The 23,360-nt window shown below is 56.3% G+C and overlaps 2 protein-coding genes across 3 annotated transcripts in view; both read right to left on the bottom strand.

Annotated features, from left to right (window-relative positions):
- The window catches only part of LOC102170412 (rho guanine nucleotide exchange factor 18), a 54,630-nt gene continuing 31,501 nt past the window's right edge, over nucleotides 232-23,360 (bottom strand). Inside the window, exons 2-20 of one of the 2 annotated variants that reach the window (XM_018051138.1) lie at nucleotides 21,892-22,030; nucleotides 20,022-20,134; nucleotides 19,727-19,867; nucleotides 17,827-18,077; nucleotides 16,982-17,107; nucleotides 14,883-15,000; nucleotides 13,768-14,016; nucleotides 11,716-11,792; nucleotides 10,255-10,433; nucleotides 9,184-9,275; nucleotides 6,755-6,937; nucleotides 5,560-5,649; nucleotides 5,139-5,263; nucleotides 4,439-4,495; nucleotides 4,294-4,341; nucleotides 3,707-4,177; nucleotides 3,018-3,336; nucleotides 2,257-2,373; nucleotides 232-2,171 (exon numbers count right to left, since the gene is read on the bottom strand). In XM_018051138.1, coding sequence (XP_017906627.1) covers nucleotides 2,017-2,171; nucleotides 2,257-2,373; nucleotides 3,018-3,336; nucleotides 3,707-4,177; nucleotides 4,294-4,341; nucleotides 4,439-4,495; nucleotides 5,139-5,263; nucleotides 5,560-5,649; nucleotides 6,755-6,937; nucleotides 9,184-9,275; nucleotides 10,255-10,433; nucleotides 11,716-11,792; nucleotides 13,768-14,016; nucleotides 14,883-15,000; nucleotides 16,982-17,107; nucleotides 17,827-18,077; nucleotides 19,727-19,867; nucleotides 20,022-20,134; nucleotides 21,892-21,959 — 2,979 coding nt within the window. In that variant the 5' untranslated portion in view covers nucleotides 21,960-22,030 and the 3' untranslated portion in view covers nucleotides 232-2,016. Of the gene's footprint in view, nucleotides 2,172-2,256; nucleotides 2,374-3,017; nucleotides 3,337-3,706; nucleotides 4,178-4,293; nucleotides 4,342-4,438; nucleotides 4,496-5,138; nucleotides 5,264-5,559; nucleotides 5,650-6,754; nucleotides 6,938-9,183; nucleotides 9,276-10,254; nucleotides 10,434-11,715; nucleotides 11,793-13,767; nucleotides 14,017-14,882; nucleotides 15,001-16,981; nucleotides 17,108-17,826; nucleotides 18,078-19,726; nucleotides 19,868-20,021; nucleotides 20,135-21,891; nucleotides 22,183-23,360 lie in introns of those variants that run through there. The other variant, XM_018051139.1, reaches the window with a different exon arrangement.
- The window catches only part of LOC108636441, a 49,268-nt gene continuing 47,929 nt past the window's right edge, over nucleotides 22,022-23,360 (bottom strand). Inside the window, exons 10-11 of the mRNA XM_018051676.1 lie at nucleotides 22,074-22,321; nucleotides 22,022-22,030 (exon numbers count right to left, since the gene is read on the bottom strand). Of these exons, the coding sequence (XP_017907165.1) occupies nucleotides 22,022-22,030; nucleotides 22,074-22,321 (257 nt within the window). The remainder of the gene's footprint in view (nucleotides 22,031-22,073; nucleotides 22,322-23,360) is intronic.

Raw genomic sequence — 23,360 nt, 5'->3', positions numbered from 1 at the left:
TGTTACTGGCCTGGGACATGTCCCTGCCTCCCTATACTCTCCCCCCCCAGGAGAGGTGGAGAATCACAGCCTGGTCATCAAGCAGGCCTTGGGCCTGGTGTCCAGGGCTCCCCAAGGTCCTAGCAAAACAGAGGGTCTGAGTGCCCCTGCCCCCCGCCATGCAGACTGCAGCACTGAAGTTCGGGCAGGTTATCCTAAAACAAAACCCCAAAGAAAGTGACTCCGGTCAGCTCCCCTTAGACACGTTTATTGCTAGAGTCAGGTCTTCAGTTCTAGAGCGGTTCAGACATCACCCCCAGTGAGGAAATGCTGCTATCACTGTAAAAAAGGATCGTCGGGTTGACTAAGGTCATGGTCACAATAACGAAGATGTGCACAGACCCCACGGAAGGAGGAATGTTTGCTCAACTCCTAACTTTACAAACGAGACTGGGCTGTACCTGGGGGTGGCCTCGGGGTCCTGGTGGGACGGGCCCATGGTGCTGCCCCACTGCAGGCACCACCTGGAAGCCTCCTTGGCCGAGTCCCACCATGTGGCGTCGAACTTAGCCCTGCAGGAATCCCCTGGGTGGGTGAGAGAGGATCCCATGGGTGGGGGCACGGGGCCCAGGAATGTCCTCTCCACGACAGGACAGGAATGTGAAGTCAGCTTTTCTAAAGTGCTCCGATGCGTCTCAGGACCAAACACAGTGGTGGCAGGTGCGGCATGGGTGGCCGGCGTGTCCCGGGGGGGCGCGGGGCGCTGCTCCTCTGGAGCACTCCAGGACTGCTGTCAGCTCCCTGTCACTGCTGGCCGTGGTGCCCAGGCTCCTGCTCCACCCCAGACCCTGTCTTCCCACCAATGCTTGGTGGGACACGGGGTTCTGCAGGGGAGTCTGGGCTGCAGGAAAAGCCTGGAATGCTCCCTGGCCCCGAGCCTGCACTTGGCCAGAGCTGGAATGTGGTGTGCCCACTGTCACGCGCGGCACCACCCCAACACCTGCGGCTGCACCATGAGGCTGGACTGGTGGTCCTCACCCTCCTCTGGGGGACTGATGACAACCTGCGACAGCTCACTGGACGTGAGGTGCCTGTGAGGCAGCTGTCTGTGCACTCGCTGCCAACAGTGACTGCCCAGGCCACACTGGTCCCTTCCAAGCTCTGCTCCCACCGCTCTGTGTCACCCCAGTACCTGCCCATCCACTGGGGATGCCAGCTGGGGGCCACCTCGCGGGGAAGGAGGACTCTCCATCCGGGGCTGGGACCCTCAGGCACGCGCCAGCCCTGGTGGAAGGCCTGGGCTTGGCTTCCCAGGCGTTGAGTCTGAGAGGCGCTTTGGGAAAGCACCAACTTCGACAAGAGTAGGCTTTAAAAACTTCCACCAGATTAAAATGAGCAGTGGTCTGTCCCCTCCCAGTCAGCCCCTTTCAGGACGAACTTCCGAACCTGCAGGACATACCAGGCATGCCATTGGCCAACCCCTTCAGCCACCCTGCCTGCCCTGTGGCCCTCTGTCCTGGGTGAACTGTGTGCCACCCCTGGGTGGGCTCACATCCTGGCCTAGAAGTTCACCACGAACCCACTCGGGTCTCTGCTTTAGAAGTCAATTCGGCCGGATTCTGTGGACAGAGCCAACCCCACTGGGCCCCTTCTGGTGCCATCGTGGCTCGCTCCAGGGTCTCCTGGTGGCCCTGGTCACTACCTTGGAAAGACAGCCCGGAGTGGAACTCTCCTCTACTGGAATGGGGCGCTATGATGGCAGATGGCAGCTCCGTGGGTTAGCTTTGCTTCAACCTTCCATTACAAACTTTCCTTTTCATGTTAAAAAAAAAGGTTTACAAAGTTGCCCAGGCACCACTGCTAATCCTTCAGAGCGAGCAGCCTCAAGACAGCAGGCTAGCCCTGCCTGCCCCGTCCTGGCAGATGTCAGAGGAGGCCTGCTTGGGAAGGGGAGAGGGTGGGCTGGGGGTGGGGCGGGGCCACAGAGCATGAAGAGGGGGCGGTGCAGGGAGGGGTCTGCACCCCGAGCCATGCCCCCTAGAAGAAGATGACGTCTTCCTTGCCGGTTTCTTCCTTGTTGACTGGTGTGGAGGATGGAGCCCCGGGTGGGAAGGATGACCCCCAGGCCTTGAGGTGGAGAGGCTCGGTGGGGACGTCGGCTGGGCCTGGGGTCGGGGCTGGGAGGTTTGGGTCTGGAAGAGAGATGGAGTGGTGGGTGTCAGCATCAGCCAGGCACCGTGGGTGCCAGGGGGTAGGAGGCTGGGCGGGCTGGCTCACCTTGGGGGGGCGTGGAGCTGGGCAGGACGGGACTCAGTGAGCGGCGGTTCCGAGAGGTGTTCTCTTCTTTGCCCATGAGCTTGTTGAGAAGCAGCGGCTGCCTCAGGTCAAACGAGGCTGAAAGAGGGTGGAAAATACTGAGGTCTGCAGTCTCACTGCCAGCGCCGGAGCACTCGGACCTCGGCCCAGGGCCTCACCCCACTCCTCGTCCACACTTCCTCCAGTGCCGGTTCCCAGGGAGGGACGCTGCTCAGACAACAGGCCCCGAATTCACTGACAAAACCCAGAGCAGACACCCCTGGTGAACCAGAGGGGCCCCTGGACTCATTCAATCTTCGGACAAGAGGCTCTGTGATGCTGCAGCCCAGGGGTCCTGGGACCCGGGCCCTGTTCCCCAGGAGGGCCCCAGAGCCTTCCTACTGGGGAGCACTGGCTCTGGGGCAAGGACTCAGTGGGCAGTAAGCAGCGTCAGTCACTGGCACACTTCCCGCCTCTGCACCAGGGTTTCCGAGGCCCGTTTCTGAATCACCAAGGTGCTCCCTTGTGTCTGATCCCAGTTTTGAGAGCCAAGGTGGGAACAGGAACTGAGTTGTGAAGTCTCTGGGGGCAGGTAGGTGGTTGTGTGTGTGGCTGTGTGTGTGGCGCAGGCCTCAGCTCCATCACCAGCTGGGGTTTCCTGCCGGTGTCTGGTCCGGAGGTAAGGGGCCAGAAGGACACCAGGTGAGGGGAGGGAAGGGGGGCGCCAGGAAGCCCCAACTCACCCGAGCTGTCCCAGCGCTGGGAGCCCCGGTTCTTGCCTCCCTTGTCCTTTCCGCCCTTGGTGGAGGCTGCCAACTTGGTGGGAATCTGCTGCTGCACAGCTGCCTGCCTCTGGATCTGGTTGGTGGCACTCAGCAGCTGGATGGGCACGTCGCTCTTGGCCGGGGCGCTGTCCCTGCGGGCCACCTCGGGGCGCTCGGCGTACTCGGACCCCGCACTGGACACCAGCGAGTTGGGTCGGGGCCCTGGTGTTTTGGTCAGGGTCATGGATCCATCCAGCCCGTTCCCATTGAAGCTGGGAGTGTGGCTTAGAGGCTGGGTCTGAAAAAGCCACACAGGACAGGTCCCAACCCTGTTGTTCCTGCTGGAAGCCCATCTTGGGGTGCCAAGGAGGGCCCACGCCCTGCGGATCAGCACAGTGCCATGCACCAGCCCCGCCCACACTTTGCAGGCTCCAGCGTAGGGGTGGGGTTTTGGAGGCCGGATGGACCCGGCACGTTTGCCCACCTCCCAGGCCAGGTGCAGCTTAACTGAAGCCTCTTAGCTCGGAGGGTCCCATCTGGGCATAAAGCCTGGTGTAGGCCTGATGCAGTCAACATTCCTCCCTTGTCCCGAAAACGCAGGCACGCACCCACCTACGCACGTGCACACTCAGGCTCTCAGGCACAGGCACCCTGAGGCCGGCACTCACCTCCGCCAGTGCCTCCGGCGGCAGCGCCCCGGGCGCCGTGTTCTGCTTCTTGAGCCGGCGCAGCACCTCCAGGCGCTCGCGCTCCCGCTCCACGGCGCGCTGGGCCTCGCGCAGCCGCTCCAGGTCGTGCTGGTAGGCCTGGCGCTGGCGCTCCAGCTCCTCGCGCTCCTGGTTCAGCCGCTCCTGCAGCCGCAGCAACTCACTCTCACGCTGCTGCAGCCGCGCCGAGGCCTGGTCCAGCTCCCGGCGCTGCTGCTCCCGCTCGCGCTCCCAGCGTTGCTGCTCCAGCCGCAGCTGGCCCTGCAGCTTCTGCACGCCCGCCAGCTCCTCCCGCTGCTTCTCAAAGTTGCGCTGCCGCTCCTGCTCCAGCAGCAGGTTCCCGCGTGTCGACTGCAGCCGGAACTGCTTCTCGCGCTCCTGGATGGCTGCTTTCTGAATCTCCACATAGCTGTCCTGTTGGGCGATGACCACCTGGGAGAGGGGAGGGGAAGGCCAGCTTTAGGAAGAGCCCGGCTGTCCCCTAGCCCCCAGCCTCAACCTGAAGGAGGAGGGCACATGTGGCCCGCGGCTCCCCAAAGGCCTGGTACCTGGAGGCTGAGGAGCAGCTGGGACAGCGTCTGGATCCGCTGGACGAGCTGTGGAGAGAGGGACAGGGCCACTGGGCACTGCAGGAAGACCCGCCAGGTCCCAGGGAGTGGGTGAGGGGACGCGGACACACAAGCCTTCACTTACCTCCAACTCCAGGACCGCAGGTGGGTGGGGGCCGAGGTCTGCACCTGGTGACTCTGCCTGGGGAGACAGCATCAACAGAGAGAGCTTTTAAAGACCAATCCGACCTGAGTGGGACCCACTTATTATTGATGAGACATCCCCTTAGCATGCGACCGGCTCCCCCGACTTCTTATCTGACTTGTGCCAGCCTTGGTGTCTGGAGAATTGAGGCCGAAGGGTGGTTCCTGGGAGGTAGAAGGGTGTGGGAATGTGGGCCCATCATGTCCGAGGGTCTGAGGAGCCCAGAGCTGGTACTCTGAGACCAGCGCTTGGCAAGGGTGGGCCTCGGGAGCCAAAGAGAGGAACAGCCAGTGACGTCACATCCGTGGAAGGTGGACACCTGTGTAGACTGACAGCTGGTGGTCCCCACCTAGTACCTCTCACCTACTGATGAGGCCACTGTCCTGAGCAGGTCCCCTCCCCTGCCTCCCTCCTGTGCGGCCTCCCACCCCGCCCTTCCCGGGGACTGCAGGAGGAACCCACACGTCCATCTGCACATTAACTATTCGTCACTGCCGAGCAGGGCAGCACTGGCTGCTATTTGCCCCAAGAGGGAAAACCCAGACAAACCAAGCACAGGCTGCTCGGCCTCAAAGGATAATTATAAGGACATGGGCTGACTCTGTACTGAGCTCAGGCACATCCCAAGGAGGCAACGTACCACCTTCGAGGCTTCCTCGGGGGCCCCCTGGGTGTCTCCAGGCCTCAAGTCCAGGCTGCTCACCAGGCCCTGCCAGTCTCGGGGGCTGAGGTCACTGCTGCACATGTTCTTCTGAAGACTGCCGTCTGAAACACCAAGCCAGGCGTGTGATCTGCCTCGGGCCCCACCTGCCCTGCTCCCGGCCCCACCTCATCCCCTGGCTGGGTAGGGAACCTGGGCCGCAGAAACTGGCCTGGGTGCTGCTGTCAGAACATGACTGACAAGCCCTGGGAAGTTCCAGAAACCTGACCCTGGTGTTTACAGAAGGTCGAGGGAAGCAGCAGAGAGATGTTGAAGAGCAAACGCCCAGAGGCCGGGGAAAGGCACACCCCCCTGTGGTCGCCAAGCTCCGGGGTCCCCAGAAGGCGGCAGCACCATTTACCCTTGCCTGGGCTCCCTGCGCTGCCCCCGTCTTCTGCCTGGCCGTAGGCGTTGCCCAGCCGCCTGCAGATGAAACTCTGGATGTCTTCGACTGAGGAAGGAAGGGGACGGAGGGGAGCCGAGTCACCCTATGGCTCCGCCCTGGGCATTCAGAGCCACATTCAGGGACCCAGGCAGAGGCCTCACGGGGTGTCAGTTACCCCCTACCCTGGGCACCCCCCGCACAGGTGCTGCGCCTAGGACGCGCCAATCTACAGGAGATGTGGGATCTCAGGGGACCGTGGGGTGGGAGGTGGAGGGTCTGGGAGGGAACTCAGCATGGCCACTACCTGTGGGCTGACGGTCACACAGACGAGCAGGAGACACAGGAGGTGGCCTTGGGGGGGGCAGGGGTGGTCACACAAGGTGCTTGAGGACACACAAACTTTGGCCAGGTGAGGAGGTAGGGAGAATATTCTAGGCTGAGGCACCAGACACGAGGGCTTTCAGGGCCCAGAACAGTGGTGACTAGAGACAGGGGAGATGGCAGCTTGGCTGGAGGGAGCAAGACTGAGAGTCCACATGGGACCCTTCCCGCCTGTTCTCTTCACTCTGATGGAAAGTTCTGGAGGGCAGAGCCGTGTCTATCTTGCCGGCTGATGGAAGAGCAGCCCTGGCTGTGCTGTCAGATTGGACAGGCACTGGCCATCATGCCCGGCAAACCCCCTGGCCTGGCACAGGACTCAGCAGCCGCGTGGAAGATGCTAGGGGCTCCACAAGGACTCTGATGGCTCTGGGAAGCAGGCCGCTTATCGGCCAGCACCCCTCAGCTATGGGGACCAGGAGCCCCTAAAATGACCCACCAAACTTGTATGTGTGTCTTTTTCTGGGGAGAGCATCAGTGATCCACTTATCAGAAAGAAGAGGAACCATCTCAGTCAATTTGAGATCCCCCCTGCCCAGCATGGGGCCTGGAGCTCGGCAGGCACTGGGAGTGTTTACTGAGTGAATGTGAGATGGTGCTTTGAGTCTGCAGCGAGGGGCTGGCACCCGACTGGTCCAGGGACTTTCCAGCTCTAACAGAATGGAAGCGGGCAGAAGCACGCGGGGATGGGGTGGCTTGTAGGCCACACAGGGCTGTGTGCCAGCCTGGGGTCCCCTGGGAGGCCCCAGGAAGGATGAGGGTGGGCTGCAGGGGTGGGCTGGTGGCTACTCACTCTCACTCATGGCTGACTTGAGAATCAGCTCGCCCTGCAGGTTCTCGGGGGGGTCCCCTCCTCGGAAGAGGAGCCGAGACAGGGCGAGGTCCTCGAGCCCGCTCATCTCGGCCATCTCCAGGTAGATCTGCTGCTTCTCGCTCAGGCTCTGGGCGATCTGCTGGTCTTTCCTGTTCAGTCGCTCTGCAAAGCAGCCGTGAGGTGGTGGTCAGCCTCCTCTGGGGTGGTTTCCCCCAGGAACCGGCTGTCATGATGCCTTGCTGGGCCAGGAGGGCCTTCGGTGTTCCCGCTGACCCTCATCCTGTCCTGGACCACTCCCTTCATCCAGAATTCCAGAGAGACAGGCAAGGGTGTGGCCCTGCCTCCAGCTTGCTTCCCTCAATTATAAAAAGATCAAACATGGTGGGAGTGTGTGTGGGGGGCCATAGCAGACTAAATTGATTAGTTTGGGACAAACCGAGAGCCTTTAAAGACTTAGTTTTCTAATCTTGAAAGTCTTCTTACAAGTCTCTGGGTTTTATACTTTTTAAATTTTTATTTCTGGCCACATTTCACAGCATGGGGGATCTTAGTTCCCTGACCAGGGATATCAACCCGAGTCCCCTGCAATGAAGTGTGGAGTCTTAACCACTGAACCACCAGGGAAGTCCCTATAGCTTTTTTTGCTGCTGTGACTACGATTTATTTCACTGGACTTTCTCACGTGACTGCTAGTATAAATATATATATATACACACATCCTATTTAGCTAAATTATTTAGTTCTCTTACCATTTCCAATAGTTTTCCAGTTGATTCTATCGGATTTCCTAGGCAGATAATCCTGTCACCTGCAAAAAATAATTCTGCCCCCTCCCTTCCAATTGTGATTTTTTCTTTTCTATTTTCTTTTTTGGCTGTGCAGAATGGCTTGTGGAAGCTTAGTTCCCTGACCAGGGATTGAACCTGTGCTTTTGGCAGTGAAAGTGTGAAGTCCTAACCACTGGACCACAAGGGAATTTCCGCAACTGTGATCTCTTACTTCTGTGTCTTCCCATTATTACCCTGGTTGGAAGGTCCAGGGTGGAGATACTAATGGTGGTGATGGTGGTGGTGGTGGGGGCCCTGTCTCGATCCTAGCTTTGATGGGAGGGTCCCTGACCTTCCAGTGTGAAAGATGAGATTGGCTTTCGGTCCAAGATGGGAAAGAAGAGTTCAGTGAAGAAGATACCGATTTCTAATTCACCACGACTCGTCAGGAATGGGTGACGAGACATTCCTGGATGTCTGTGGAGATGTGTCTGGGCAAGGCCTGTACTTTATTACCCTTCGGCAGGAATACAAGAGTGAGGAGGGGGTGAAATGAGCACTATGTTAGCATGATACTTAGCAAGGGGTCATGGGGATTTCCCCTTTCTTTTGAATAATTTTATTCCTGAATACCCTCAAACGTGCACCTCTCCCCACACAGAGAAATAAAATATGCGCTACCTAATTTTAGGTGCTTACTGCTTCCCTGTTATCTAAGTTGAATATAAAGATCATGATAAGAAAGGGAGAAGAGGGGAGTTGACTGAGATCACAAAGTACTTGGACTTATTCTTGGCCATGACCTCGCTGAAACTGCACAGGAAGCTGTGAAAACTGGGGAGGAGAATAAGTACGATGTGGTCCAGCTCTAAGATGGAATGTTATTCAGCTTTAAAAAAGGAAAGAGTCTGTTGCACGGATGAACCTTGAAAACATCATGCAGTGAGATAAACCCGTCACAAAGGGACAAATGTCCCCGTTGATAAGAGATGTCTGGAATAGCTAAATTCACGGACAGTAGGACAGAGGTTCCCAGGGTCTAGGGGTGGAGAAAGAATGGGAATGATGGCTAATGGGGATGGGGTTTCTTTTTGGGGTGATGAAAACAGCCTGAAACTGTCCGGACAGTTGCACCACCTTTTGATATAGACTAAAAGCCACTGCATGGCACATTAGGAATGGGTGACCTGTGTGGTATGTGAAATACAGTTTGATAACATGGTTAACAAAATATCCAGATGGAAGAGGAAGCCGGTGTGGCTGGTTGCAAAACCAGGATGGCCTGAATCCACCTGACTTCAGGAGGAGGCCACGGGGGTCCCAGCTCTTACAGGGACCCGGAGGGTATGACACACTTGACGTGGGATACACGTCGAGTCCCTTCCTGAGCAAGGACTCCAGGAGGAACCCCAGAGCCCCCCATCCCTTTCCCACACGCTCCCTGGAAGATCACTGCCCCAGGGCACGGGCCACCCCACAGTTCAAGCCCTGGATGTGTGGGCAGTGACCCGCTCCATGGCCAGCCCTCATGGGACAGGAGGGAAGGGCCACCACTGGGCCCAGGAGGGCTCCCGGGGCCGTGTCACCAGGTGAGGGCTGGGCCATGGGTGTGGAGGCCGGACTGACTCCCTCCCCCCTCACCTTGGAAGTCCCTCAGCCTCACAGCACGCGTCTCGACCACCTTCTTTTCCTCTTCGGCCTCACTGAAGGGCCCTTCCTCCTCGTCTGGGCAGCTGCAGGGAGAGGGGACGGATGGGTGAGCGCACCCCAGGGACTGGCTGCCTCTGAGCTGGCAGAGGTCCACCTGGAGAAGCCACTGAAAAAAGCATCTCTGATGTGCTGAGAGAGTAGCTTGCTAATGGCCAGCCTTGAGGGGGAGACACAGCCATCAGCACGCATCCAGTCTCCAAGCGCTGGGAAACAACCGGCCACAGGTTTTAAACCTCTGGACACTATTTGGGGCAATTCATTCCCTGGGGCCTCCCAGGCACGGGAGGCTGCCGGCCCAGCAGAGCTGAAGCTGAGCACTGAGGGGAGGCTGAGCAGACTAAGGGAAGCTCCTGGGTATAAAGAGAGGCAGCAGGCTGGGCATGGGGGCCAGAACCCCGGCCCCATCTGAGGACCATGAGCCAGGCATCACACGGAGCCACAGGGCTGGGGTCTGGGGTTGGCGGGGGAAGAACAGCCCGCTTCGTGGGAGGGGGACAGCCCACCGATGCAGAAGATTAGAGCTGCCAGCCCTGCTTCCCTGTCCCAGGGACACGCACCATCAGTCATGTCGGAAGGAGCCCAGTGGGGCTGTCTGTCTGCCCTCAGATGAAGGGACGGACAGAGCACCGAGGTGGAATGAGGGGGAGGGGAGAAGCACAGGGGTCTCCCGCCTGCCTGCGCCCCCGGCGCCCCCACGGGCACTTCTAGGCCTCTGCCAATTTGCCAGCTGCCGAAGCCAAGGGCTTCCCTGGTGGCTCAGTGATAAAGAACCCGCCTGCTAATGCAGGAGACGCGGGTTCAGTCCCTGGGTCAGGAGGATGCCCTGGAGGAGGAAATGGCAGCCCACTCCGGTATTCTTGCCTGGGAAGTCCCACGGACAGAGGAGCCTGGTGGGCTGTAGTCCAGGGGGTCGCAAAGAGTCTCACAGGACTGAGTGGCTGAGCAACGGCAACACAGCTGAGGGTGCAGCCGTGGGGTGGGAAGGCCCACCCGGCCCCTCACCTCTCCACGGCCCTCCGGATGTGGGCCATCCAGGTGTTCCTGTCTTCCTTGGAGCTGGTGTAGATCTCGTACATCTCGGGCCCGCGCAGGGAGGCGCTGATCAGAAACATGGCTTTCTCCTCGTTGGCTACCTCCCTCACGATGAGCTTTTGCAGCGAGATGACGGGGCGCTTGGAGTCCTGCACGGGTGGGAGGGGAACAGGGAGGGTGACCCTGTACCTGCTGCTGCCCCACGGCTGTGAACCGCGAGCTGGAGGGGAAGGGGATGGGGGTGGGGGCGTACACCCCGCTTATCCTCCAATTCAAGGCAGAAAGGTTTTGCCATCTAGGGGGAAAAAGGCACTATGGTGATGATATCCTCACATCATTTTTCATGTGTCTGTTCAATGTGCTTAAAAGATGTTTTATGATCGCTAATGCACGTATGCTATACAAAACTCAGCAATATAACAGCTGGTGGTCTATAGTAACAACCACATCTTCCTCCCAAACCTGTGTCCCAAACAATCAGAGCCAAGCAGTATTCCTAATCTCTGGGCATCCCTCAAGAGGCAGTGCTCTGACTGACCAGTAAAAGGCACGCTTGTAACTGGTTGTTATGGGCTGAATTGGTCTCCAGCCGCCACTGACCCTAGGGAAATCCATATGCCGAGGTCCTAATCTCAGAAAACACGATGGTACATGGAGACAGTGTCGTTAAAGGGGTGATTAAGTTGAAGTGAGGGCTGAGGGGGGTGGCCCTGACCCAACAGGACTGGGGTCTTTCTGAGCAGAGGTGATGATCAGGATCCAGGCACACACAGAGGGTGGCCAGGTGGGGGACTTGGGGAGCAGCGGACGTGGTGTCGCCCTCGTGGGAATGAACGCACGGCACGACAGCACTACCCACTTCTGGAAACTTCTTGAGAAGCCAGTTTAAGTCTCTGGGAAAGGGATGAGACTCCAGAGTTGAGTGACAAAGTCCCTCTTCCTCTCCAGGGGGACTCAGCAGTGGGTATTCACAGGTAACCCAGGCGAGAGGGGGAGGAGGCCGACTCTGGTAGACGAGAGCCAAGTGGGGTGGATGGACCCTAGACTGACTCCGCGTCCTCCCCAGCAGGGAGCTCCTGCAGTGTGGCTGTTCTAGGACCAGTGGGCCATGCGGCCAACGCAGCCACAGCTCACAGGATGGCGGCTGCCTGAGCCACGTCCTCGGGGTGACCGGGCAGCCTTGGCATGACCCTGAGGCCCCCTCAGGCCACTGCATGGGACTTGGTTTTGGCAAAGTCTACTCCTGCCTTGCTGGCACCTCCCGGCCCTGGGAGGGCCTGGGACGACAGGGTACCAATGGGTGTGCTTCCATAGCCACCGTGCTCTCGGGCCACCCCCTGCCCCAGCACTGAGGCAGCCCTCTGGCTGCTCCCGCCCCTCGGCCGCCTCCGCGTGGGCAGGTTTCGAGCAGTGAAGGGACAGGACACGTACCACGGATGCAAAGACGTATTTCTGATCCTTTTCTTGGAGCAGCAGCAGCACGTCTGTCAACAGGACTGCGAGGACGTCTAAAGGGAGAGCATGAAAGGAGATGTCTTTCAGGGTCCCTGTGGCCGTGTGGATTCCGCCAGGCAGACGGAAGCCCAGGGGGCTTCAGCCCTGTGGCGCTAAGTAGGTGCTATGATGCTTCTGCAGGAGCCTGGTGTTGGGGGGTGTCTCAGCTTCAACTTGACCCCTCCCCTCCCCTCTCCTGGTTTCAACATTTAACAGCGAACCCCCTGGACCCTCGCATCCTGCCTCCTGTCACGGATATACTCTCGTCCCCAGGCGCCCGAGCTTCCTGGTGGTGGCAGGCTTGGAGCCCTGTCCCTCTGGGGACATCGTGAGGTGACTGCCCGGCAGAGCTGGTACACGGGGTTGTGAATCCCAAGCTGTGTCTCTAACAGCGGCACTAGCGCTGTGGGAAATGAAGACACTGCCTCCTCGGGGAGCTTGCTCAGGACACCCCACCCAAGTTAGATACCCTCCCCTTATGGAATTCTCCTGCACTGAAGCCTGTGGGGTTCCTCTGAAGCACGTACTGAGCTTTTTACTATTTTCCAGTTTACTTCTGTCTGTCCACTGACTGGAGCCCCAAGGGGGTAGGGCCTCGGCCACCTGCCTTGGTGCTGGGCACATAGGGGGTCTCAGCTGTAAACCGTATCTTCTCGCTGCTCACCCACTCACGTGGAGAACAGACACTTCCTGTCGTCTGGCCACCTGTGACACTTCCCCAGAGATCTTTAAAGATGCTGAGGCCAAAGGACAGGCAATGGGTGTTTCCAGAGGCTCATGGAATGGACAGGACACTCAGGGATGAGCCCTGAGCGAGCTCTGGTTTGGAACTGCACAGCAGATCTGGAAAGGAGGGCTTGGAGCTCGCCCCAAGCAGCAGGGGGGACACCCAGGTGGCATCCTCTACCCTCACTGGGGCCTGTTACTGTTGTTTAGAACCCTGACTCCCTGCTGAATCAGAGGGTCATGATATGCTGGGTTTCTGCTCAGGAGTCGGTGACTTGCTGTGCCCTCTTCACCTGGTGGCCCTTGCTGTGTGCACCATACCACCTCCATCACTGGAGACGGGGGCACCCCTGCAGCCACCTCCAGCTTGCTCCTGCTCTGATTCTGCATTCCTCCCAACTCAGTATATAGCCTTCCTTTAGCCGTAAAGTGGTGGCTCTGTGTCAGCTGGCACCCACCACTCCAAAATGGTGCCACTGATCCAAGACAGCATCCACCACTCAAACATTACACCCACCACTCCACGGCGGTAACCTTGATCCAAGATGGCAGCCATCACTCCAAGATAGTGTCACCAATCCAAGGTGGCACCACTGATCCAAGATGGCACCCCCACTCCAAGATGGTGCCATTGATACAAGATGGCACCCACTACTCTAATATGGTACCACCAACCCAGGATGATATCCACCAATCCAAGATGGCACCACCAATCCAAGATGGCACCCACCACTTGAAGACGACATCCACCACTCCAAGGTAGTAACACTGATCCAAGATGGCACCCGTCACTCCAAGATGGTGCCATTGATCCAACATGGCACCCACCACTCCAAGATGGCGCCACCAATCCAAGATGGCACCCACCAGTTGAAGATGACATCCACCACTCCAAGGTGGTAACACTGATCCAAGATGGCACCCGTCACTCCAAGATGGTGCCATTGATCCAAGATGGCACCCACCACTCCAAGATGGTGCCACTGATCCAAGACAGCGTCCACCACTCAAACATTACACCCACCACTCCAAGGTGGTAACACTGATACAAGATGGCACCCCCACTCCAAGATGGTGCCACTGATACAAGATGGCACCCCAACTCCAAGATGGCGCCACTGATACAAGATGGCACGCACTACTCTAATATGGTACCACCAACCCAGGATGATATCCACCAAGCCAAGATGGTGCCACTGATCCAGGATGGCGCTGACCGCTCCGTGGCGGTGCTCAGCAGAGGCGGCCGGGGCAGGGCTTTACCTTTCAGGCGCCCGGAGGTGGTCTTCCAGCAGAGGGTGCCCTCCAGGTGGAGCTGCCTCTGCAGCATGTCCTCCTTGCGGAAGGTCAGCCCATTTTTGAGCTTGCTGGAGGACTTGAGGTCCATCTTCCCCGCGATCTCCCTGAGGCGCTGGCCCTTCTCACACTCGCTGACCCTGGCGTCCACTTGTGAGATGATGTCTTTGATGAGGTTCAGGGCCTGGGTCAGGTCTCTGTGGTCCTCGGAGCCAGCTACCACACATAGCAGAGTTAGCGCTTTCCTTGGTCTGCATCCACAAACGTGACAGAGGCAGGCGGGCTATGGGGTCGAGGAGGTGTCTCCCAAGGCCACGGCTCAGAGCGGCCTCGAGAGTCACCTTCCAGCTCAAGTCTCCTGAGAGGTAAACGCTTCTCCTAAGTAAAGGTAACAGCCCAGCGCCTGGCTGACACCAAGACAGAGCGTTTGTTGAATGTAGAGGCTGAGGCACACGTCAAGCGATTAAAACAGCCCTGCACAGCCCTGCTGGCCACTCCTGGGTAACCAGCCTCCCCCTGCCCTCCAGCTCTCCATAAAAGACTCCCACCGCCGTCCCCCAACCATCACCAAGGGCTGGCTCCTCCCACTCCGAGGGCAGCGGGACTCCTGCATCCTCCCACTGCCCAAATCCCCTGGAGAAAACAAGAGAGGTGTGGTCAGGACTGCCCTGGCCTCTGAGAACCCTGGGCTGGGCTACATGCTCATCTTCTCTGCCCTCCATGGCACCAGGCATGTGACACAGAGGTCCCCCAAGAGTGACCTTAGCCAGAACACAGCTTGCACCCTTCCACTGACTCTCCAGTACTGACTGGGGACTGTTCTAGTCGAGACTGTGCAGGAACTGAAGGGGGCGGTGCAGGCAGGGGAGACCAAACACCCTGTGTTTCTCAAGTTGGAAATCCAAGCCACTGGGAGGGTAGAGTCTACAAGGTGGGAGCTCAATTAATGATCGCTGAGCCTGGCTGAATCCAGGACAGATTGCAGAGTAGATTGTCTAATCCACCATTAGGACAGGGGGCGGGGAGACCGAGACCCTCCTCCCCACCCAGCATGGACAGGCAAGGCAGGAGGGCTGGCATACCTTCTGTATTCTGGATAATTCGCTCCACCAGCACGGGGTATTTGGTGATGCGCTGGGTGACCAGGAGGATACATTCCTGCACGCCGAGCCGCCTCACAATGGAGAAGTTGCCGATTCTCTGTGAAACGGAGAAGACAAAGCCATGCCGTGCGGACATCTGTTTCCTGCCAAAGTGTTCACGGTGGGACACGGGGGGCTGGGGACCCTTTCCTTTATCAGTTCATGGGGATCTTTTCTTTGTTGCTTCACCAGACACTCGAAAGCAGGAACCGGCCTTCCCTGGTGGTCCAGTGGTTGAGAGTCCACCTTGCAATGCAGGGGACACCAATTTGAACCCTAGTCCGGGAAGATTCCACATGCCGTGGAGCAACTGAGCCCACATGCTGTGACTACTAAAGCCCGGATGCCCTAGAGCCTGTGCTTCTCAAAAAGCAGCTACTGCGGTGAGAAGCGTGTGCACTGCAGTGAAGAGCAGCTCCCGCCTGCCACTAGAGAAAGCCAGCACGCAGCAACGAAGACCCAGCACAGCCAAAAGTAACTAACCAAATAAAAAATTTAAAAAAGCAAGCAAGGAGTGCCTGCTATATACAGAAAGGCCAAGAAGCCAGAGGTTGACTCACTTGCTGTAAAATGCAGGGCTCTGCAAAAGCCATGAGGAAGAAACCAGCTGGTGTGGATTTGGGGAATCACCGGAGAGCTGGCCACACACACACGTGCACATGTGCAGACCCTAACACTGCGGATGGCTGATGAGGCCTTCTGATGCAGCTGGGCCTGTGGTCCCTGCAGCAGCTCCCTGGTGGCTGCTGGTGTGTGCCTCTGGCTAGGAGCCCAAAGAGGCAATCATCTGAAGCCATCCTTTCTTTTTTTTGGCTGACTTGTGCAGCTTGCGGAATCTTAGTTCCTCAATCAGGGATTGAATCCAGGTCCACAGCAGTGAAAGTGGCAAGTCCTAACCACTGGAGCCGCTTCTCGGTGGGGGCTGAGGGCAGCTTCCCGTGCTTCCTTTTGCTTGTCTGTCCCCACTGCTCTGGTTTGTGTTTTAGGAAGGCCAGGAACCACTGTATTTTTGACTGTGCCATGGTGGCATGTGGGATCTTAATTCCCCTGACTAGGATCAAACCCGCGCCCCCTGCATGGGAAGTGTGGAGTCTTAACCGCTGGACAGCCAGAGAGGTCCCGGGAGCCAGTTCGTAAGAGGATGGGAGGGGATGGGACAGAGACCTGAGACTTGGCTCTGTTTCCTTCTGTCTCATGCAAAACCCCCACCTGCAAGGGGCTTCTGGTTCAGGATGTCAGGCGGCCTGGCCCCGTGCTCATCACCAGATGAATTCAGACCACTAGACGACCCTCTCCCTGACCCAACGGTCTGCTGCCGGGACAATGGAGTGAAATTTAATGACTCTCTGCCCTTCACTCTAGACCGTTATTTACTGGGTGTCCCTTTGGGGCACAGGCTGCAGGCAGGGAGCTGTTCTGGGGCCCTGTACTGCTGCAGGGCACAGGCTGACAGCGGCCCATGGCCTTGGCCCGGGAGCACCTCCCAGGACGTGGCAGGCAGGGGTCTTGGCTCCTGGGCCCTGAGCACCCACATGCTGTCAGGCAGAAGACAGGTGTGGGTCATTCCATGGGCTGATGGGGACGAGCGGGGAGCAGATGGGCGGAGGACAGAGAGGGGCAAAGGCTTGGAGGCCTTGTATCTGCTAGAACATCTGAGGCAGGGGAGGTGGCTCCAGAGGGGCAGGGAGGCCCCGTGTGATGACACTCGTGTCCCCTCGACAGTCTGAGGGACGGTGGTCACCCACTGAGTTGCATCTCAGGGGCCACCCTGCTGTGGTGGAAACAAAAATCACACCTGCTGTGCTTTACACCCGGGGATTTTCCAGAGCTTTCATGGCCCCATTCTGAATGACTCCGTGGTTAAAAATGAGGCAGAACCTGGAAAATCACTGGTTGTAACAAGTCCTTTATAAAGCTCTCCAAATGCCTACAGTTTTGTGGGAAAAACAAACAAAAAAAAACCGCTCCCCATGAACGAACCACAAAACCCACCTACTGCAAAAATAATACGTTTTAATATAAAGAGATCATTTTTTTACCTTGATCAAGTTTTGAAATTTCTTGTTCTGCTGCAGCAGCAGCTTGTAGTGACTGACAGCGTCGTTGTGGCCGCTACAAAAGACGCTGTATTTTTCTTTCATCCTCTCTCCATTTTCACCTGAAAACTGAGGAGAGGTGTGGACCTGTTACTAGGGGAAACATGGAAACTGCGGGGGAACGTCTTCGCCTCGTTCGCCTGAGTCTGCTAAACCACAGATTGACCTGACTTGGGGTTTCACTCTCGTCTGGCTTGCTGGCCCCAAACAAAATGCTTCAGCACATGGCGTCTCATTAACAGGGCACTGAAAGGGCAAAGGAGAAAACTTCCGCATGTCACGGGCGCTTGTAAAACACCCTGAAATCCGACCAGGAGGAATACATTTAAGCAAGAGAATGTCAGAAAAAATTCAGCAGTGAAAAGGATCTTCTTTTCATGAAAGGGTCGTCTTCTCCTTAGTTAGGTGACTTGCATGCTCCGGGTACTTCGAGGGCAGATGAGGGGTCCTGGGTCCCCTCTGTCAATCTCGGTCTTGGCCCAGAAATCCACTCAAAAGTCAGTTTGGGGTCAATGGCCCTGCCATCCATGGCAGTGGTCCAAACGCCACGCAGGTGTCAAGACCAAAAAAAGTAAAAACTGGCCAACCAACCAACCAACCAAACAAAAGCACAGCATATACACTGGACGGCATCTTGACAAGCACGTTTGCTGTTCAGGCCTCTGTGTTTCTGAGCTCCCCTGCCTCAGATGGGCAGCTGTGAGAGGCCAGGACCACTGTCCTCGGGGGCTGGGCTCTCAGCAAACAGAAGGACAGAGTGGGGTGGGGGTGGGCCTGGCCATACCCACCTGCTGAACCAGGAGGTCCCCGATCTTCCGGATGACGTAGTTGCGGGCACTGCCCTCCTCTAGCGACTCCAGGCGGCGCTCCTTCAGCCGACACAGGAAGTGGCCGTGCACCTCCAGCAGGTCTTCGGCTCCTGGGAACAGGCGGCTGACGGCCCTGGGGCTGAATTGCAGCTCCTCCCGCAGGGCCCGGGAATAGACCTTGAGCATGATCTTGAGCGTCCGCACATGGTGGGCCTCCGTTTGCATCAGCTCTGAGGGCACGGGGATGCGGGAATTAGCGGTGCAGGTCGACACCCCGGCTGGGCCCTCCCTCGTCTCACTATGGGCCAGTCTGGCCTCTCAGCTTTCCTTGAAGCCCTCATCATGGTGGTCTGACCTCCCAGGGGCCACACCTCCCATCCTCCCTGGCCCAGCACTGCCCAGGGCCCAGGTTAAGGAGGTGAACAGACACCAGAAAAGGGAGGACTGGATGTGTGCCGAGACCTCAACTTCACAGGAGGGTTTTCTGTCTAATGTCAACTGAAGACGTTTTCAGGCTGTTTGAAACAAGGCTGTTCTGATGGACATCCCTTCCTGGGATGTGAAACTCACATGCTAGTGCTGTGTCAGAGACCCGCCCCAGACTGTAACTGATGGGAAAAGCGAAGCTCAAGGGAGGATTTTTAATTCACGTTAAAAGCAAAGAAAGATTAGATTTTGTGATGAAGTTTTTCTGTTGTTTAACTCAAGGTCTTGAAGCTGTCAGAGATGAAACAGAAGTCAACAGGATACATGTATACGGACGGCTGATTCCTGATGCTGTCCACCTGAAACTATCACCATGTTGTTCACTGGCTGTTGCTGTTGTCACTAAGTTGCGTCTCTTTTGTGACCCCATGGACTGTAGCCTGCCAGGCTCTGCTCCTCTGTCCATGGGATTTTCCAGGCAAGAATACTGGAGTGGGTAGCCAGCCATTTCCTTCTCCAGGGGATCTTGCCAACCCAGGGATCAAACCCACATCCCCTGCTTGGCAGGCAGATTCTTAACCAATGAGCCATCAGAAAAGTCTGTCAATCAGTTATAGTCCAATATAAAATAAAAAGTTTAAGGAAAAGCTTAACAGCATTGGCCCATTCCAGGGCTGCCAGCCACGGGGCTGGAAGGACTCTGTGCTTGTCCAGAAGTGGAGACAGTGAGGCAAAGGGCTGTCCAGATGGAAGCAGTGGACTGCCCACCCCTCACCGGCCCTGTCTGCAGGACCACTGGCTGACCCGGGCTCTCCTCTTTGCCCACACCCCAACTTGTTCTGGCCCTGGCAGGGAGCTAAGTGTGTAAAACGTGGAAGGAGATGAGTGGACACCACTGAGCTGCAGGGAGGGGGGCCTGGAGGGACCCGCCGGGAGCACCAGCCCAGGTTTGGGCAGTGTCTGGGAGCTATGGTTTCCATGGTGACCATGACATCCGGTCTCAGGAGAGTGGCTGCTCATGGCCAGCTTCTCCGATGGTTACTGTGAAGGGGTGCCCACCTGAGAGCCAGTGTTACGGTCACATTCAGATGGACAGACCCGCCTTCACAGCCCCCACTGCAGCTCTGTCCAGGCCTGTCTGCAGTCATCTGACTGGGGATGGCTGGGATAGGCCCGGGTGGTCTTCTCCCTCGGGGTCACCAGCAAGGTGGGGATGACTCAGGACTGGGCATTGGGCCATTCCCCTCCCTGGGGACTGATTCTCACAAAGTCTTGCCCAGCCACCCCATCCCTGGCCTGGAAGGCCCAGCTGCCCTGGGACGAGGGGAGGAAGTGGAGGGGGCCACGTGGTCTCAGGGAGGGTTGACAGTGGAGCCCCGGCTCCCCAGTGGAATCAATTAAAAAAAAAAAATGAGAAAAGAAGAAGAAAGAGAAGGCACACAGGCCTCCTTACCATAAAGCACATCCTGCCTTTTCACCACCTCCCTCTTCTGTTTCTTCACATATTCGGGGTCCACAGAGAGGCTCCAGGACTCAGCCTCGAACTCGTGGGCGTCCGCGTCAACCTCGCCTCTCAGCGAGGCAGTATAGGGGTCTGAGAGAAGGACAGGAGGCTGCTGCTCGGCGGCTGGGGCCTGGCTGGCCCGGGGGCTACCCCCCACCCTCCCTGGATGCCTGCATGTGGGTCTCGATGCCTCCCAGGGACTGGAGCCCACGTGACACCCAGGGAAGGATCGCGGTGACGGTACCTTCTATAAAGATGGGCTCAGTGCTGGAAGATGTAAGAAAAAGAGAGTCATCGGCCACCTGCTTGAGCTTCGGAAATAGTGCATCAGTTTCATCCATCTCTCCTGTGAGTGGTCTAAAGAGACATAAAAACAAGTTTAAAAAACTTGAATTAACTGTGCGCGTGCACGCACACACACACACACACACACACACACACACACACATACAGTCTATAAGAGCAAACCAGGTTGTTACTTGATTTGATTAGATACTATTTGAGAACTTTCTGGATGTCAATATAAGGCTTAACTCTGTCATAAATCTTTATTTTTCTTCCTTTTTCTGGCTGTGCTGCATGGTTTGTGGGATCTTAGTTCCCTGAGCAGGACTGAACCTGTACTCCCTGCCATGGAAGCACCCAGTCTTAACCACTGGACCGCCAGGGAAGTCCTTGTCACAGATCATTTTTTAAAATTAGGAGACTACCTGTGAATGTGACATGACGAGCTCTTCCATCAAACTAACTGTTTTTTGAGGGGGAGGGGGTATGGTTGATGTACAATATTATGTACGTTATGGGTGTACAACACAGTGAATCACAATTTTTTTGACTCAACTTTTAAAGGTTATATTCCATTTACAGTTATTATGAAATATTGGCTATATCTCCTGTGCTGTACAATACATCCCTGTAGCTTATCTATTTTGTATGTAGTAGTTTGTGCCTCTTAATTCCTTGCCCTTATCTTGCCTCTCCCCACTGGCAACCATTAGTTTGTTCTCTGTATCCGCCACCAAAACTAATTTAATGTTCAAGTACATTCTATGAAAAAGTGAGTGAAAGTGTTAGTCACTTAGCCGTGTCTGACTCTTTGCGACCCCCTGGACTGTAGCCACCAGGCTCCTCTGTCCATGGGATTCTCCAGGCAAGAATACTGGAGTGGGTGGCCATTTCCTTCTCCAGGGGATCTTCCCGAACCAGGGATCAAACCCCAGTCTCCTGCATTACAGGCAGATTCTCTACCATCTGAGCATCAGGGAAGCCACTCAAGTACACTCTACAGGTGTATTAATTAAATGCTTCCTTTCCTAGCCACTGGTGCCCTCTGGATCCCCAGAATTCTTTCCAGCCAGAGCAGGGTGGACACAGCTTCATTCCCAGTCCAGACTAGAGGGAGAATCCTTTCTAGGGGAAAAGAAGATCAGCTTCTTGTCCCACCGACTCATGCAGCGACATTTTTTTTAACATGAGGTTTTCTACTTGAATGCTGCTGAACGCAACACTTCGAGAACCACCTCGAAGCCCTAGGAAAACCAGTCTAAAGCATAAATAATAGGATACAGACTCCGCAGCGACCTCAGCAGACTTCCTGCCTGGTCTGCAGGACAGAAAGGAGCCCTGTCCAAGGGTCCTTCAAGAGCAGGAAGCAAACTGGCTCCAAATGGCTGGGGACCCCAGGACACACCTTTTCTCCCCCTTCCCTTTTGAACTTTTTATTTTGTATTGGGGTATAGCCGATTAACAACGTTGTGATAGTTTCAGGTGAACAGTGAAGGGACTCAGTCATACATATACATGTCTCCATTCTACCCCAGACCCCTCTCCTATCCAGGCTGCCGCATAACACGGAGCAGAGTTCCCTGCGCTATAGTGTAGGTCTTTGTTGGTTATCCGTTTAAAACATAACAGTGTAGAACACACCGGTTTTGAAAAAGAAGAGGAGTGAATCTCCCAGGCAGGTGTTAATGGGAATCTTGCCTTTTGGTGGTGTGGTCCTGCAGAGGGTCTCCTTCTAGAGAGGCTGTCTGAGGGGTCCCTGAGGAAGCCTCCCCACCTACCCGCTCCCTCCTTTCACCAGCCCCTGGTGGCAAAGGGGGTACCCCACTCACCCAAGTCTCGTCCCGGTTCCCGCTGGGCTGGGTGCTGGCTGTGGACCCCCCTTCTGCGAGACCGTCATGCCGACATTCCTGGTCGGGCGCGGGCTGCCATCGGACAGGAGGGTGGCCCTCGGGTGCTCCTTCAGGGATGCTGCGACGGAGGCAAAGACAGAGTGGGTGCTGAGGAAGTGGGCGGGGTAGCGCAGGTGGCCCGTCGGGAGGCCCTGCTCCGACTGGGGCCGCAGCGCTGACAGGATCTTGGAGGTCAGCAGCTCGTTGTCCAGGAAGATGCTCTCGCTCCACTTCCTGGGGAGAGAGCCGTAGAAGGAGAGCTCAGGGCGGCTGCGGGGTGCGCCCTCCCTGTCACCGCTCTTGGAATGCCCGTTCCCCATGGTCACGCTCTGGGCGCTGAGACCCGGCTGCTCTGTGCTGTTTTTATACCCTGGAGGAGGAGGGGGGGATCCTTCTAGAAATGGCAAGCTGGTTCTCTTACTGTATTGGCTGAAGCCGTGGGTCTGGAGGGCAGGAAGTGTGTCCCCACTGTGACCGTTCAGTGTGGAAATCTCACACGATTTTCTCCTTGGGTAAAACACCAACAAAATGGCAACTCCCCCACTCCAGACCCTTTCTGTCTTGGTGGGGAGAGGGGGCAGGTAGTAAGGACCAGCTTATATCCGCCACAGAGAATCTTAGCATCACGGACTAGGGAGCTTGTACCGACATCACACACGCGACTGTAATTAATCTGAGACCAGCTGTCAGGGTGATTCTGAGACGTGGAGACCACGGGGTCTCTGATGCTCGTAATTGCTAACAGAATCTGAGACTCTGATCCTATAGTAGAAGGTGATCGGAAACCAACCGAACACACGCCAGGGGCCCAGCAGGGCTGTCTGTGCTCATCAGCTTGTTAATTTCAGAGCTGGGATATTACTGTGGATAGCAGCGTATCCCCCCAACCCTGCCACAGATCATAAACTTGAACGTGTTCTACTCATATGTGGATTCATTCAGTCCTCTCAGTAAGTGTGAAAGTAGGCAAACTTATCTTCATCTTGATAAATAAGGACACTGACAATTAAGAAGTCCAATGTCCAATGCCAGTTATATTTGATAAATGAAAGCCCATGATAAACTCACAAGACGACCGGATTCAGACCTATAATTTTTTCACACTTGTTACTAGTAGTGCCTTGTATGTTACTTTAATGTCACAATCTATGGGTAAGTCCTGATCTATTAAAACTATGCTTGAAGTCATGATTATACCGGATTTTGGACACACACCCCCTAAACACAATACATACATACACATAATAAAAAACAAAACAACAACAACAACAAAACCAGAAATCTAGCAGCAGACTGGATGTCGAGTGGAAAGGATGTTGAACACAAGAGACCAAGAGAAATTTGGAATTAAAATAATTTCAAATTATTAAAAAAGAATGTGATGCTAGAATTAATGTTTAAAAAGTACA

This window comes from Capra hircus, chromosome 7 (assembly GCF_001704415.2).
Source record: "Capra hircus breed San Clemente chromosome 7, ASM170441v1, whole genome shotgun sequence".
NCBI classification, from domain to species: domain Eukaryota; kingdom Metazoa; phylum Chordata; class Mammalia; order Artiodactyla; family Bovidae; genus Capra; species Capra hircus.
This window is presented reverse-complemented; position numbering and strand designations above follow the sequence as displayed.